This window comes from Xiphophorus hellerii, chromosome 8 (assembly GCF_003331165.1).
Source record: "Xiphophorus hellerii strain 12219 chromosome 8, Xiphophorus_hellerii-4.1, whole genome shotgun sequence".
Lineage (NCBI taxonomy): Eukaryota > Metazoa > Chordata > Actinopteri > Cyprinodontiformes > Poeciliidae > Xiphophorus > Xiphophorus hellerii.
This window is the reverse complement of record NC_045679.1, coordinates 25,847,878-25,864,002: the sequence shown is the minus strand read 5'-3', so window position 1 is coordinate 25,864,002 and position 16,125 is coordinate 25,847,878. Positions and strand designations below refer to the sequence as shown.

Sequence of the window (16,125 nt, the reverse complement as noted above, 5' to 3'; positions counted from 1 at the left end):
CATTTATGAATTAAGAATAATGCTGGCAATATCCCATACACATCTGAGTCTTCAAGAGTCAAACTGGCATCGTGGAGGTAAAGAAAGATCAGGTAGATATAAAGCATTACACATAAAATGAGAGTCAGGGGTGGGGGTGTGGGAGGAGCTAACAAAAAATATATATTTATATGTCTCAAATTCATTGCAAAAACATACAATCTATACTCAATTTAATGTTAAGGTCTGAGCTTTCACTGCATCCTGGAGGCATAAACCTCTGAGCAGATTAAAACTACTGCAAAATAACTGCCACTAGTAAGCTAACAGTGTCAACGGCCTGTGTGTCTCTATGAATAAATTATTCCATAGCGACCAGCAAAACTACGCAAGACGTATCACTGCTTGTGCGTTGGACGTGCTGTTTATGCATAGTACATCAAGTCTGCTTACTAATAGCTAATTTGGTTAGTTTGTGCCTTATGGCAAGGTTGTAGTCACTTGTCCAAGCCAACAGGTACACTCAGGTACACTCTGTGTGTCTTTATGAGCAGCTTGCGGCTGCAGACTGGGCCTGCTGCGCTCCCTCAGGACGCTTATGAAGGTCGCTTTCAGCCAGCTGCCCCCAATATCACAGCGTCAGAGAGGAGAAGCCGCTAACAATTACACCAGAGAGATGGGCCTTTTTAGCACCAGGGTTGTTGTTTAGCTATTTTCCGCGATAAAAATAATAAAATTATTCCAACAAAATAAAAACAACACACATTGGGCTTTTTTCTCTGTCTTAAGCAATCATCTGTTTCCACTTTAGCAAATTACAATCCCTAAGAGGTTCTATTAATGACATTAAAGAGAAAGATAAAATAGCTTTTCCACACAATAGAATTATTCATCTTTACTACGCAGATGCTGTGTTGCTGAGGCAGACTGCTGAACTTTTAATTAACGCTTTGCTCTCTGGGAAAACTATGATTTACTCTAACAAGCTGGAACATCCTGTCCTTCTGTAAACACCTTAAGAGGTAGTGTTATGTAAAACCAACCTTTTTTGAGCTTTACATCATGTTTATAGAGTTATTAAAAACATACATGGAGTGTTGCTTTGATTCTTTCATGCATGTTTGAGAAATCCTTTAATCTCCATGGCAACCATTCAGCTGTGCAAAACACCTGGGTGGCTCTAGCCCCGCCTCCAAGACGCAGCTCCTCCTCAGAGCTGCTGTTTCTAAACATCTGAGCACCGAGCAGGCCTCTGTGAGGCTCCATCAGACTAGCCAGCGGAAACTAGCAAACACCGGGTGGAATTGGCCATCTGCTAAACTCATTATACGAGCTACTTCTCAGTCCAACGCTGGTAAAAATGTTGCTATTTGAGTAGTGGGCCAATTATTTATCTAGATATACATATCTTTTATTTTCTAACTGGTAAAATCAGGTAGCATGGCTTACAGTTCCACTGTTATGCTGATGACACTAAGCTATATTTAACCATAAACCCATAAATCCCAATGAATTATAAAAAAACTGGATGACATTAACTTTCTGCTTTTGAGTTCAGACAAGAGAGAAGTTGTCGTCTTTGGACCAGAACCTCTGAAATAGAAACTGATTGGTCAAGTCACCTAGTCCTGGTGGCATTAATTTGGCCTCCGATAACAAAATAAGGAACCTATATGTTATTTTTAACCAGGATGTGTCACTTTAATTTCATACATGTTCCTCTGGTTTGCTTCCGTTATATCTGGAATTTTGAAAAAATTAGAAATGTCCTGTCCAGGAGTGGCTGTGAAAAACCAGTTCATGATACTTCAGCACTGAACTACTGTAACTCTTTACTCTCCGCAAAATGCGGTTAAAAGCCTCCAGCCGATCCAAAATGCAGCAGCAAAAGTTCTGATAGAAAGGAAAAAGAGAGAGATCATATTTCTGCTGGCTTAGCTTCCCTTCATCAGCTCCCTGTTAAATCCAGAATGTAGTTTTTTCTTTTTCAGTCAAAGTCCTCCTTCAGCAGCGTTGTCCTGCTCTCTCCTGTCCTTCTTTAACCGTTTTGTTTTGCGTTACCTCAGTCAGAGTGTCTGACAGCATCAACGGAAGCTAAACGTTGCACTTCGTGGACATATTCGCTGGAACAGAACAGCGTCTGTACAAATCAATTCAGAAAAAACAAAACAAAACAATGAACATGTGGAGCAGAAGCAAACTTTGCAAGCTTACAAAGCCTCGTCTTGAATTCCTATTTAACATCCCTGCAGTGACACTGTGTGACAGCAAAAGCCGCAGCAGCTTCTGAAGAGTTCCACTTAAACCCATGAATGCATAATTTAATTTGAGGGTGGCGTCGTGGGGGGGAGGGTGGGGTTAAAGATAAGCAGGAAACATTCAAGACAGAATTAACCCCATCTGACAGCGAAACTGCTGAGCCCTCCGTTCTCTAATCCTTTGACGGCTGCACATTTCCCTACTAATATGAAAATACAAGATGGAGAATGTTTCTTTTTTTATATTATTACAGGGCTGCAATTAACGACTATTTTAGTAATCAATTAATCTATCGATTATGCTGACAATTAATCAGATAAAAAATGAGCACATTCTACAGTTTTTATCTAACAACTTAAGTCTTTTTTTATACTGTAATAGAAATATATCTAGAAATTTTAGTAATTGATTATTCTGATAATTAATCAATCGGGTAAAATTTAGCATATTTTACAGAATTTTATTTAATTGCTTAGGCATTTTTTTATATACGTATTAGAAATGCATAAAAATGCTAATAAACTCATTCCTTTTTAAAAGAAGAAAAAAACATTTTGTTTAAAATGCAACAGCATGTGATACTTTAAGCGAATTTGAACCGAGTGAAGCTAAAGCTATGCCACTTTAGGAGTTTTGGCTAAAACATATTTCCAAGCAGAGGAGGGTTTTTTTTTTATCCTAAATGCAAAATATATATTTATTTTGTAAAGATTTGGCTTAATTACTGGTTTGAATGCGTTGTGTTTTCAGCAAGTCGCCCTTTTTCAGAGTCTATATACTCCAGTTAATGATTAATCAACTACTAAATTAGTTGACGATTATCTCAATAACCGGTTAATTGGGAATAAATCAATTAATCGTTTCAGCCCTATGTTAGTATTTTTGATCATCTTCACTGAGACCAGTACAAACAAACAGTTGGTGCCACACATGCCCAGTTGAGCTGGCGCATCCAGCAGCTTGGCATGCCGTTGCTGTGGAAACGCCAAACAGATGAGCCTGTAACTGTGTTAGTTTTAATAGTGAGGAGAGCTTAGACCATGTTTTATACACAGATTGATTCTTTCCTCTTAAATGTCTCGGTTTGTCTATTTGTCTCGCCGCCAAACTTCAGGAAAAACAGAAATCAGAAAGACGTTGGGATTGTTTTACAACGGTGAAACATAGAGGAAACAGTCAAGGGGCACAGCTTTGGTTTAGCTTTAATTACACTGTGGAGTATGTAATTATGCAGACTATCAAGTTGTGGGCACAAGGAACTACCAAATTAAACCGTAACGTGTGTGATTCATAGACTGATAGTTGAATTCTGAGGGTTGGCTTTTGAACCAGCTTTTTCCTTCTTTTTTTTTTTAAGAGCTGCATCAAATAATATGTTGGTTAATTGGAAACTCAAACATCAGCTCTATTTCTGCAAAGTGACTGCACCTTCGGCAGCCACTGAGGGCGTTATTGCCTTCCAACAAGAAGGTCCTGGGTTTAAATCCTGGCCTGGGGTTTTTTCGTACGGAGTTTGAATGTTCTCCACATACTGGCTGCTGGCAGGTTTTAATTGAAAAGCACTTCCTGTGGAAGTCGGCCTTTTCCTTTTCCTGTGACTTTACCAAGCAATGAATGGCACGACTGCTGCAGGAGGTCTGTCCGTTTTCAACAAGTTATTTTACATGGTTGAAAATGCTAGACAATGACTACCATTAAAAGACTGATTCATTTATATCAGGTCTATAACACTGAATTAAGTTTAGCTAAATTCATGTTTCTGATTATTTTAAAGGATTCTGTTTTTCCAACTTAATTTGTTTTGTTAATTCATAACTAATCAATTTATAGTTTCTATATGAATATAATTAGAAATTCTGTACATATCAAATACGACTTTAGAGAAAATTGACTTCATATTTGACCGCCTTGAAATAGTGCTTCTGTCTCTTTAAGAAGAGACATGGCTCCTCCCTTTTACAACGTTTTCACCAGCGTAGCACTGAGAAGTAGCTCGTATAATGAGCGCAGTTGATACACAGTGGTACCAGGTGTTTGCTCATTGCTGCTGGCTAGTCTGAAGGAGCTGAGTTCGCGAAGGAGAAACTTGGGAGCTTGGAAACTGCAGTTCTGAGGAGGCGCTGCGTCTCGAAGGTGGGGCTAGGTCCACCCAGGCGTTTTGTAGAGCAAAATGGTTGCCATGGAGATTAAAGGATTCCTCAAACGTGCATGAAAGAATCAAAGCAACGCTCCAGGAATGTTTTTGATGAGGCAATAACGTAGTCACTATGCAAAGCTGATAAAAGTACATTTTAGGTAATACCGCCCCTTTAAACAAAGATCAGACTTATGGCCGGCGTACCGGCGTTGCTGTAGAAACCGAGCCGCTCACCGGCTAGCCGCTGCTGCCAGTGTGTGCTTATGGATCTGCAGAGTGAAAGCCAGCTAAATCCTCATCATGCGACATTCCCGCCATGCTTCGTTCACATCAAACTGAGACAATCTTTCATTAAGATCCACTCTTCTTATCTATCCCCTTCCTTTTGCACACACAGTTGAGCTGAGGAGCAAAAAATCCTTCACCAGCAGCTTGTGTTTGGCTGCTGAGTCAGCAGCTTTTGGTCCGGGCTGGCTATGTATTAAAAAAAGTGGAAGTAGAGGCACACACCTTCCGATTACCTGAAAATTAACCCCAACTCTCCTTGCAGGCTAAAATAAAACTCATTATGTTCTGCAGAAGAGTTGCGGCAGCAGGAGACGCAGAGCCAGCAGCATGGGAGAACATTATCAGGTCTGAGAGACGCAAAGGAAGCTGCAGCAGGCCCTCCTGCTGATGCACATAACGGGAGAGATGCGTTTCAGGGGAACAAAAAAAGAAGAAGAAGAAAATGAAATCAAACACTAGGTGGCCGATAACATGAGTTCCAGAGCAGCTTCTGAGACAGATTTTTGGGGAAGTCAGTCAGCTGGGGTGGATTACACAGCCTGTGAGTTACCAAGCCTCATGTGATGTGGGTCATCAGAGGGCAACGCAGTCGCTTTGGCAACAAGAACTGTTCACTTTCCTTTGTGGATGTGAGGGGAATTTCACAAGTCAGTGCTGCTCTCTAGTGGTTTCTCCAAAAATCCCCTTCAGTCATATTTTGACACCAGGTGATGAACTGATCTGTGTTTCTCTCTGAAGTCTGAATAAAACATATTTTTTGGAGTAGTCTTCAATAAGAGGAACGATACAGGTAGAATATAATGTGTCATTTTAATACTTAATCGTTATGATGTTTTGGTAAATATGATCTGTCTTTTTATGTGAATTAGGAAGAATAGCGGATGCTGCTGATGCTAATGGGAATCTGAAAGAACAATAAACAACAAATAAACAAGTTTTGCATAAAAGTAGCACAACTGAGTACATTTCTGCCAAAAGGCTCAACAAATTTTGAGATTAAAATGTGATTTTTTGTTCCAGAAAATTTCTCAGAGATTTTCTAGAAAAAAACTTGGAAACATCTGAGTGTGAAAAGCGGAAAAATTGCAACAAAAACAAAAACTTTCAAGTTTCCAAATTTTTCCTAGAAAATTTCTGAGCTTAATCTTAATATTTCTGAGTTTTTTTGGCAGACATCTACTCCAATCTACAATTGCACAAATATGGCATTGCAAAAAGTTTCAATTTTGTAAATCAGTGCAGCATAAGTGGTTATTTTTTTCTAAAAAAACCAAAAAAAACAAAACAACTTTACATTTCTTTTATGTAAAAAAACAAATCTTTTTCAAAAAAAAATTCTTACATGAATTGCTAAGACAGGTACTTTTAGTGTGATTCAGTTGTGAAAAGTAATTGTAGTTATTCAATAAAAAAACCCCCTGAAAACTGCATTTATTATTATACCTATTTTCAACACTTCAGTTGTTTCTTTACCATGTTTATTTGAAGTTTTTAATAGCCATTGTGGAAGATCCAAAGAGGCTCTGGACCCGCAGGTTGCAGCTACATCGTTTATTTTAAAAGAAAAACTGAATAAAGACATAAAATTCTGTATTTCAAGTCCACAGAAACTAATTTCAATGAAATCGTTTCCTCTGGAGACTCCTTCCCTCCCCCATCTCATGCTCTGTGTCTCCCGGCTGACCTGGATAAAGCTCTCCACCACTTTTCGCTCTCAGCACAAAAGCAGCTTTTACTCTGAAGGAGCCTGAACAGTTTGATGTGGGGAGGCTTCCCAAAACCAAACCCTTCCTGGCTCGTCCCACTTGAAGAAACGAGAGCTTCTTTGCCCGTATGCGAGTAATCGTCCGTGCAGCGTGCGGTCAGCGAGACGTTTCTTAATGACAGAGTTATCCAGAGCGACGCGGGGCCGACTCCTCTGGCTGCTCTGTAAACAGGCGGAGCGGGGCAGCCATCTGGTCTGCCTCCACCTTCCTGATGATCTGCACTGATTCCTTCTGAGTGAACCCTCAGCGTAACGTCGAGCTGAACCAGACTGCGGCTAAATGTGTGCCAGGAAAGGATGAAGCTGCTTTAACTTTAGTCTCACAAATCCTTCTCCTAAAGTTTATACCTCCAATCAACATTGTTTTTAGTTATTGGTTGAAGTATCTCTGATAACCAGAACATTAAAAAAGAAATAAAATTCTTACATTTTTTCAAACTGTATGGTGGCGCCCCCATTGGGGAGCACCCAGTTGTCTCCACCAGTCTGACTGGGCTTCAGCTATTTTGCAAAAAAGAGAAGGAAAAAAAAAAAAAGAAGTAAAAGACTAATTTCATTTTCCAGGTGCTGCAGTTGATCCCCTGAAAGACTCACAGCTCAATCTGGAGTGAAAGGCTGTTCAAATTCAAATCCAAAAATACTTTATTGATCCCAAAGGGAAATGAAATGTTGTTGTAACTCATTCAAAAAGTCATTGTAGATCGCACTAAATAGAGCTAAATACAAATCCATCCCATCAAAGTTCAACAGATATTTTACTGTCCGATTTTTGCCAGGCAGTGTCTGAAAATAATTACATTCAGGGCGCACAGGAGGGCCGTCAGTCATTTTCATGTTGGGCCGCGTTAAGATGATGACTGTCCTCAAATGGCCGGCTGGAGAACCCTGTGTGTGTTGTATAGGGCCATACTGAAAACAAAGTTTCAAAATTTTAATTAAGAGAATAAGGTTCTAACATTACCAGAATAAAGTCATATTATTATTTTATTCTCATTTTATTCTGGTAATATTTTTTTTCTCATAATAGGACTTTTTTCTTGTATTATTTTGACGAACAACTTTACTCTCATAATAATATGACTTTATTCTCGTAATTGTATTATTTATATTTGTTTAGTGTGGCCCTACTTCTTCATTGTAGTGATGTTACCATGCAAAGCCAAAATTATGAGGTGGGGCGTTTTGTGTGTGTGTGTGTGGGGGGGGCAGCGTGTGTGTGTTTTGAAATTGAGGGGACTCAGTTTTCTCAATTTATTTGACAAAATAAAGAGTTCAGTCATTTTGAAACACATCCCAGTGGAACTGAATGGGCAACACAGCGCCTCCTTCAGGTTTTCTGTAAACTAACACTTCGTCACCTGTGAGCTGACAAACTGAACAGAAAGTTTCACTTTGTCTATGAGCTTAGCTGTCTAGAAAAAAAAAAAAAAAGAACCTGCTCGGTCTTCAGAAGTACCAAACAGTAAAAAAATACAAACAGTGTGTGTGTGTGTGTGTGCGTGTGGACGACAGCAAACAGCCCGGTCAGTTCTAAGTATATAAAAACTTCTTCTCAGTCAAAGGAAAGGCTTTCGTTCCTGCAGCAAGTTTTACTTGTGTGGTTTAGCTTCATTTGAATCACAAAGAAACAAAAAGGTTTCCTCAAAAATCTTCACATTGGATGGACGAAACGAAAACAACATCGAAATGCAAAGAAGCGCTGCCAGCCTGCCTGCGCGCTGTTGTTATCCAGATAAGCACCCAAACTTCAGCGACTTTTGACCGACTCCACCGCTCCGTTCCCATGACCGAGTCGCTCCATTTGTGTGTGTGCGAGATTCAGATAATGCGTGTGTGAGAGCGCTGGGCCAACAGACAAGTCAGCGGGGGCAGCAATGGGACAAACTGTGGGAGGCAAACACAGAAGAAGAAAAGGAGGAGAGAAGAAAGCAAAGATGGCCGACTGTAGGGTAGAAAGAAGGAAGTGAAGCAGAAAGATTCTCTCTTTCTGGTAGTTCATCGGTTCTGACCTTAGCTTTGACCCAAAGCGAATGCTGCAGTGAGCTCACAGCAATGACACCGCCACTATGCAGACACACACACACACACACACCCACACACAGGAATGCTGCTTCTGGTATTGTCTTTAAGTACCAAACTCGGGCCAAGGCCTCGCCAGGGTTTCCAAAACAAAATAACAGCCGTGCAAAGCTATCTCACACTTGCACACAAACACACACCGCTCGGATACACACCCAAACACCACTTCCGTCCATTCTCTCTCACTGTGAAAGGAAGCGGAGCGGAGCTGGCTGGGAACCAGCTGTCCCGACAGAGGTAGTCCTCCGACTGCCCACTTTCCTCTCTGAAAGGACTTGAAGGACTCGGAGTATATTCTCTGACTTTCCACTGTTTAGATGCAAGCGACCACTTCAAGCCTTTAGGGGAGGAGAGAAGCAATTCATGTGGTCTAAATCTGGTTTTCTTCAAGTGAGTGGTTTGATTTAGGACCATTACTATAGACGCATCATTAACACAAAGCTCTAAATTAAAAATACTTACTTTGACCAAGTAGTTTTTATTTAAAACAGCTTTCCAGCCAGCTGAAATCAAATGACTGAATTACCTCTTCGACATGTCGTCGAGTTTGGCAAAAGCTGAATCTCCAGGACGACGGTTGGAGACATTCCCTAAAGGACTGGCGGCTGTAGCCAGGCTAAATGCAGTTCTACGCAGTGTTCACTCTGGATGGCTGCATACAAATGTATGAGACGCTTTCAAAAAAAAATAAATTTCCAGACAAAAATTTGGTCTCCCCTCACAATTACACACTACTTTGCGTTGGTTTATCACAAATAACACTTTTACAAGGCATCGTAAAAGCACAGCTGGAGTTAGCCACATTCCACAACTTGCGGACGTTTAACTTTTATTTGAGCAACATTTTACGCTGGTGTACGGAAGACGATTAGCGCCAAGAAATAAAAAATAATTCTGACTTTTGATCTCAGGAGATTATTGTTCTTCTTCCTCTGACTTGATCATTATTTACACTTTTAAATCCACTCTGCTCAACCGACAGCTACAATTAAAGTCGTAAGGTCATCAAAGGTCAAACGTCTTACCTTGGGCCATTTGGGGTTAATTAGACGGGCTTTGATTGCGTCGTCCAGAGCCTTGAGGTGCTGACCCAGTCTGAGGTGGGCCGCAGACCGGTTGCTGTACAGGATGCAGTTTTGCGGGTCCGCCGTGAGGGCCTCAGTGTAGAGACGAACAGCCAGTGCAAACTCCCCCTGCTGGCAGGCCTGGTTACTGCGGCGCACACGTTCCAAGAACTCGGCTTTGCTCAGGGCGGCTGGACCGCCGGAGCCGGAAATCCGATCCCGCCTTTTCCCGACTTTGGCCGAGGGGATCCCGGGAGATGAAGAGCGAGAAGATGAGGAGGAAGGGTTGGTGGCTCTGCCGGTGGAGCGAGAGCCAAAAAGGGAGAACTGTGGAGAAGACGGAGGAGGAGGAGGAGGACATGGTTAGCAAGAAATAGCAACACATTTATGGGTCTATTAATAAAAAATATAATCAAAATTACTTGTGTTTTGCATCATTTTTTTTAATAACTGCGTTACATTGAGTAGCTGTCTTATTCAACTTGTTGAGATAACTTGGTCCCGTTACTGTTGTCGTACCACCAAGCTAATAGCTAAATGATCTTCATCAGACTACTGTCTGATATATTCCCATGGAATTGGGTCTCATCGAAACCTTGCAGAAATCATATTTGTAAAGAAAACCTACTACTTTAAACAACATATTCAAAACCATATAATTTACATCTGAATCATCAGATATTTGCGACTGTGTAGGAAAAAAAAGGAAATTTCCTCAAAAAAAAATCTGAACGTTTGGCCAAGAAAGTTTCTAGAAAAAAACTTGGACATTTCTGAGTTTCATAAAATTAATCTAAAATTTTCTGCACTTTTTTCTTGAAAATTTTTAATTTCTCAAACTCAGAGGTTTTCTTGTTTTTTTTCCTAGAAAATGTCTGAGAAGTTTTGGAGGAAATGTGCTCTTTTCTTTTTATTCATTTCTTTATCTACAATGTTGTAGAAATTTTATCTAGCATACAAATGTTGGATTTGTTGAATCCAACAAACAGCGTTTGTTTTAAAAAAGGTCCGTAAATCAATTGACATTGGAGACAGATCTGTACCTGCATGTCATGTTTAATGGCAGTTGGATCTAAAGAAAAACAAAGAACGACTGAGGAACTGATTGAGGAACGATCTGATGTAGTGAGATCTGGACTGGCTAAATAATAAAGAGTTAATGCAAATGGAAACGGGAAAAAACGAAACCCAAATGTTACACTGAATGCTACAGAGGATGTGTGTTCATACTAAAACATGGAAACATTTTTGGAATTATCCATCATGTCCGAAATATTTAAAATTTGAAAGGATTTTTAGAAATGATTCCACTCTCTAACGATGTTTTACAAAGCAGACATTTGAGAAGTAACAACTGATTTAAGTGTAATTTTCAAGTTTTTGAAGCCGTCACTAAAACAACAGCCCACTCGAAGAATGCTGTCAGTCAGTTACATTTTCACACACACACAAAAAAAAAAACATTATTGAAGATGGAATAATAAAATAACAGCAAACAGTGGCTGCCTGATAGGAATTTTGTGATGCAGTGAGAAACTGCTGCGTTCACGTCTCTGTTCTGCTGTTCGGTAACCACTTCAACTCTTCAGGAAGACGAGGAAGAAAAAAAAAAAGTGACCAAGTCAAACTGGGTTCTGCTCTTATTCCCGTCGCCACGGCTGCTGAAACTTGGGCTCAAATGTGCTCACTACGGCCGAGAGCGAGGCGCTTCCACAAAGCTGCCTCCCTCTGATCTGGTGTTTCCAAATCTGGGCCTTCACCAGAGCTTACACCAAGGCCGTCATTATCTCTCTACAAATCGCCACAGGCGCACACACACACGCACACACACACCCACGCACACACACACTCACACGAGCTAAAGGGATTCCTAAACCTTCAAAATGCATCAGCCAACATTGTTGACGAAGACGCCAGAAAACTTGAAGTTGTACTTGAGATTTACTTGAAATAGACCGGAGGAGTTTGTCAGCCTCACGTTTCTGATACGAGTGAAGCATCTGCTCTACGGAGGTTTTCATCATTTTAAACAAGCCTGTTTATCCATCTCCACTTATTTCAACGGGTTTTATTTCTAAGAACAAACCGGGACGATTGTGGCATCAAAGTGAACATCGCTGCCTGGATATCAACAACCTCTTTTTTTTCCCTTTTTTTTTTGTCGTAACATCTTTATTGACGTTGCACTTATTTAGAACTGTTACAAAATAACACTGCAACCAAATAGTTTTCCATTCACCGAGGTCCATAAAAATAAATCATTTTTAGCCAACAGGAAAAAACACTTTTTAAGATAAATGGCAGATGTAGATTACATCTAGAATGCATTAGACCAAAACTAAAACGATGAATATCTCATCAGTTATTAATCCATCTGAAAGACAGAACAAAACAAATACTGTATATATGTATATATATATATATAGATATATACATTGTATATATTATATATATATATATACAGTGTATATGTATATATATATACATATACATGTATATTATATACATATATAAGTCATTCATATTCATAGTATATATAATATATATCTATATATATATATATATATATAATATATATAATATACATATATAGATGTATAGCTATATACATATACTATATATATCTATGTATATATAGCTCTCATCTCATAGCATAGTCTATATGTGTCTCTCTATATATCTCTCTCTCTATCCCTCTCTCTCTCTCTCTCTCTCTCTCTCTCTCTCTCGCTCTCTCTCTCTCATCGGTATATATATATATATATCTATATATATATATATATATATATATATACTGCTCAAAAAAATAAAGGGAACACTTTAACTGTTAAACACCTGTTTAAGTGTTCCCTTTATTTTTTTGAGCAGTGTATATATATATTTATATTTATATGAGTGTGTGTGTGTGTGCATATAGTTGTAAAAAAGTCAAAACTTTAGCAAACAGTTTGGTCAACTATGTTATATTTTTAATAGATTAGATTAATATGGATTAGATTCCATTTTGCGGTTTGTTTGTTTTTTCCATTTTTTGATAATTGGAAGATTTAAAATCTTTTGGGATTTTCACAGGTGTGAAGGGTTGACGAAAGAGAAGCTGTGTTGCTAAACAAGTTGGTTTGTTTGCCACTGTTCCCTTCACATCATTTATTTTAAGTAGAAAAAACAGTCTCGGATTATATTGGCCTGCATCTAAAATCTCTGATATACGCAAGCCGACAGAAGCACTCTGCTCCAGCATTTAGTCCAACCCAGAATTTAGTCCGACCCAGAATTTAGTCTGCTCCAGCATTTCTATCCAGCAGCACTTGTATCCTGAACACAGACCCACTGGTTAATAATGAGTGGGTCAGTTGTTCTCAGACCTATTGTTGTTGACTATTGTTCTCTGCTTGACTAGTATCACTAGATCAACTATTTCCTAACACTCCACGCTGCAAAATACGTAATAAAAATGGATATGATTCCTGCTGCTATCTTATCTGGCCAATATCGGTATCGGCCAACACTCAAAGCAGAGATATCGGTAATGTTGTATTGGAACACCCCTAATTTTAAGTACATAATCAAGAACAAAACAGCATCATCTCATGAATGAGTTTTGCGTTAGCTGGTCAGTACTGTACACACACACATGCGCACGCCCACACACACACACACACACACGGTCAGGTGAGAAGAAGAAAGACTCAACAAGACACTCAGCAGCATAAATCTATAGTTGTATAAATGTTCCTGCATGTTGCGTTTGCTCCATAACACAGAGCCTATTTAAGCAGAAACACAGATGATGAAAGTTTGAAAGGAGAATTTGCTGGAGCTGCCGTCAGTAGAGCAGCGCTGCAACAGGAACACAGCGTGAATATCCTGCTCAGTCCTTCCAAGACTGCTGGCAAACACCCGCTTCCCTTGTCGTCCCGTCTTACTACTCACTGCCCTCGTCTCTGCCCGGGTCACAGGGAGGACATTCCTGAAGAACAACACCAATATACGAGGGGGAAAAACTCCAAAGCGGAAAGGACAACTGCTCCACCTGAATACGATCATTAAACTTCAAATTTAAGATTAAGAAGTGTCAAACAACAGGTTGGTGGTCAAACATGAAATTAACTCCTGACAATTTCACCAGTGACTCGAGCTCGGTCATTAGACCTGCAAACATTCATTTTCAAGTCATGGCACAGATTCTCAGTTGGGTTTAGGTCTGTACTTTGACTGAACCAGTCATGGGGTCACTGTCCTGGCCCGGTCTGAAATCTGTTGCTTCCCTGTTCGTGCTGAAGACAATAATCCCCGCAGCACTATGCTGCCATCACTATGTTTCACAGTGGGAGTGTTGTGTTCAAGGTACGGTCTGACCCTTAGGTTTTTTTTTTCAACATGTAGCATTTGCCTCTAGGCCAAAAAGTTACATTTTGGTTTCATCTGACTAAAGAAACTTCTTCCTACTCTTTTCATATTTTTAGTTTGCTAAAAAAATGTTTGTTTGTTTGTTTGTTTTATTATCTTACTATAATTTCCCTTCCACACCATATAATACTGTCCCCACCTTATTTCACATTGGGATGGTATGTTCACGATGATGAGCAGTGTTAGCTTTCTAAAATCTATGACTATTTGCTGCCAAAATGTTGTAATTTCATAGCACAATCAAGTAACTATGTTCAAGTAACTTTGGTTGTTATAAAAAATGCTGTATATATGTGAAAATATGACTTAAAAGATGTTTGACTTCATAATTTAACGTGATGAAATTGGGCCTTTCTACTCTTTCTGAAACTCCGCCTCCAGGAAATCATCACCACATGGCTCCTGGATTAACCCTTTCAAAGCATTTTTACCAACTTCAGACTGAGAAGTTGCTCGTATAATGAGCTCCGCAGATGTACAGCTCCACAAGATGTTTGCCAATTGGTGCTGGCTAGTTTGAAGGAGCTGTATGGGGGCACGGTATTTAAAAAAATAAACTGTGTCAATTTGGCAGCCCCTTGTATCACTTAGGACTCATGAAGTGCCTCTTTAGCAAAAAGGTTGGTGACTCATGCTCTAAAATATCACAACAGAATTTCTACATGAAAAAATAACTGATTCTAAATATGTTTGCATGAGCACATTTTAAATATAAAAATAATGTAAAGCATACATTATTCATGAAACACTATTTTTGTTACTAGGCGCTCCATATATAATATATATCTATAATTTGTACTATAGATGAGGTTATGTTGGATGTAAAATGCATAAATAGTGGTGAAAAAAAAGGAAATAAGCTGTTGGGTTAGCTGTGGTGACTGTTAGTTGGAAAGCCCCCAAACAGCTTTGGACCGCCTATGTTTTCAGACTTTTCCTCCTGAAGGATGTCAACACTTCATAATACGTGAGCAACCTGCATATATATTAAAAAAAAAAAAAAAAAAAGCCCCAGCAAACTCTTTTCTTTATCTCTTTCCCCCCACCGGCAGTCCGCACATCCCCCTCCACCCCCAATTTACGTTTCCACCGGCCTCACCTTCTCTTTCCTCGCTCTGGGCTTTTCCATCTCCGCTAAATCCTCCGCCTGCTGCTCCAAACTTTGATCCCGCAGCAGCAGCAGCAGCAGCAGAACTGAGGGAGGGCAGGAAAAGCCTCCGACACCATCCAAAACAAGCCCAGGAGTCGGCCGTCGGTTCCCCGGTGATGAGTGCTGCGAGTCCGCTCGCGATTCAGCGGCGCGCGCGCGTTACGTCGCCACTTTCCAAAGTTTTTCTCGGCGGAGAGTTAATCCGCAGTGAATGCGCCATGTTCCCCGCTGCCGATCCTCCCCATAGCGGAATTTTTGTCCGGTGAGAGGCGGGGATCCGGTCGGCTCCATGGCTGCAGCGCTCGGCAAGGTTTCAATTACTCCTCATGACATCAGAGGGGAATTGAGTTACCTGATAGACGTTTTAAGGCCCGACAAAAGCCGCACACAGTGACGGTGTGCGCGCGGAGGGAATAAGCACCTTAGTTCTTTTTAGACATGAAAGCTAAACTCGCACGGGTAAAATTGAAACCAAACACAGCAGGAAACTGATCTTTTTAAATCTTCTCTAAAACGTCCAGAGGCTTGTTTTTAACATTGTTGCTGGGAAATTAGATTTGTATCATCTCCCAGTTTAAGCCGGATGGGAAAATGTTTTAGAAAAAATTGGTTTATTTACCCGTGTCCAAACTGAACTGGTGTGTAAAAACTCTTAACATTGGCAGTCCACCCAGGGCGCCAGACTGTCAGGGAGCGGCACCTGGAGAAAAATGCTGCCATTTACACATTAAACAACTTTCCTCCTGCTCTTCTCATGATTATTCAAGCCGTGCCTGTTATATTTCTGGTCTTAATTTCTATGGAAGTAAAAATGTTCTACCTTTTTTCCAAGCATTTTTTTCTCTTTTTTTTTTTTTGCTTAATCTTTGTTTAATAATTAATGAACATGTTGTGTATTTTCTACATTTCAGGTCACACTTAAATAATGTTACAATCTGTGAGGACCAGATCATATTTTGTGTGCTTTGACACGTTCAAACTTTCCAGCAGAGAA

The 16,125-nt window shown here is 39.9% G+C and overlaps 1 protein-coding gene across 2 annotated transcripts in view; it reads right to left on the bottom strand.

Annotated features, from left to right (window-relative positions):
• Positions 1-15,450, bottom strand: part of ttc28 (tetratricopeptide repeat domain 28) — a 121,357-nt gene extending 105,907 nt beyond the window's left edge. Inside the window, exons 1-2 of one of the 2 annotated variants that reach the window (XM_032570035.1) lie at positions 15,081-15,450; positions 9,533-9,898 (exon numbers count right to left, since the gene is read on the bottom strand). In XM_032570035.1, the coding sequence (XP_032425926.1) occupies positions 9,533-9,898; positions 15,081-15,110 (396 nt within the window). In that variant the 5' untranslated portion in view covers positions 15,111-15,450. The remainder of the gene's footprint in view (positions 1-9,532; positions 9,899-15,080) is intronic. The other variant, XM_032570036.1, reaches the window with a different exon arrangement.
• Positions 15,451-16,125: the final 675 nt, after the last annotated feature.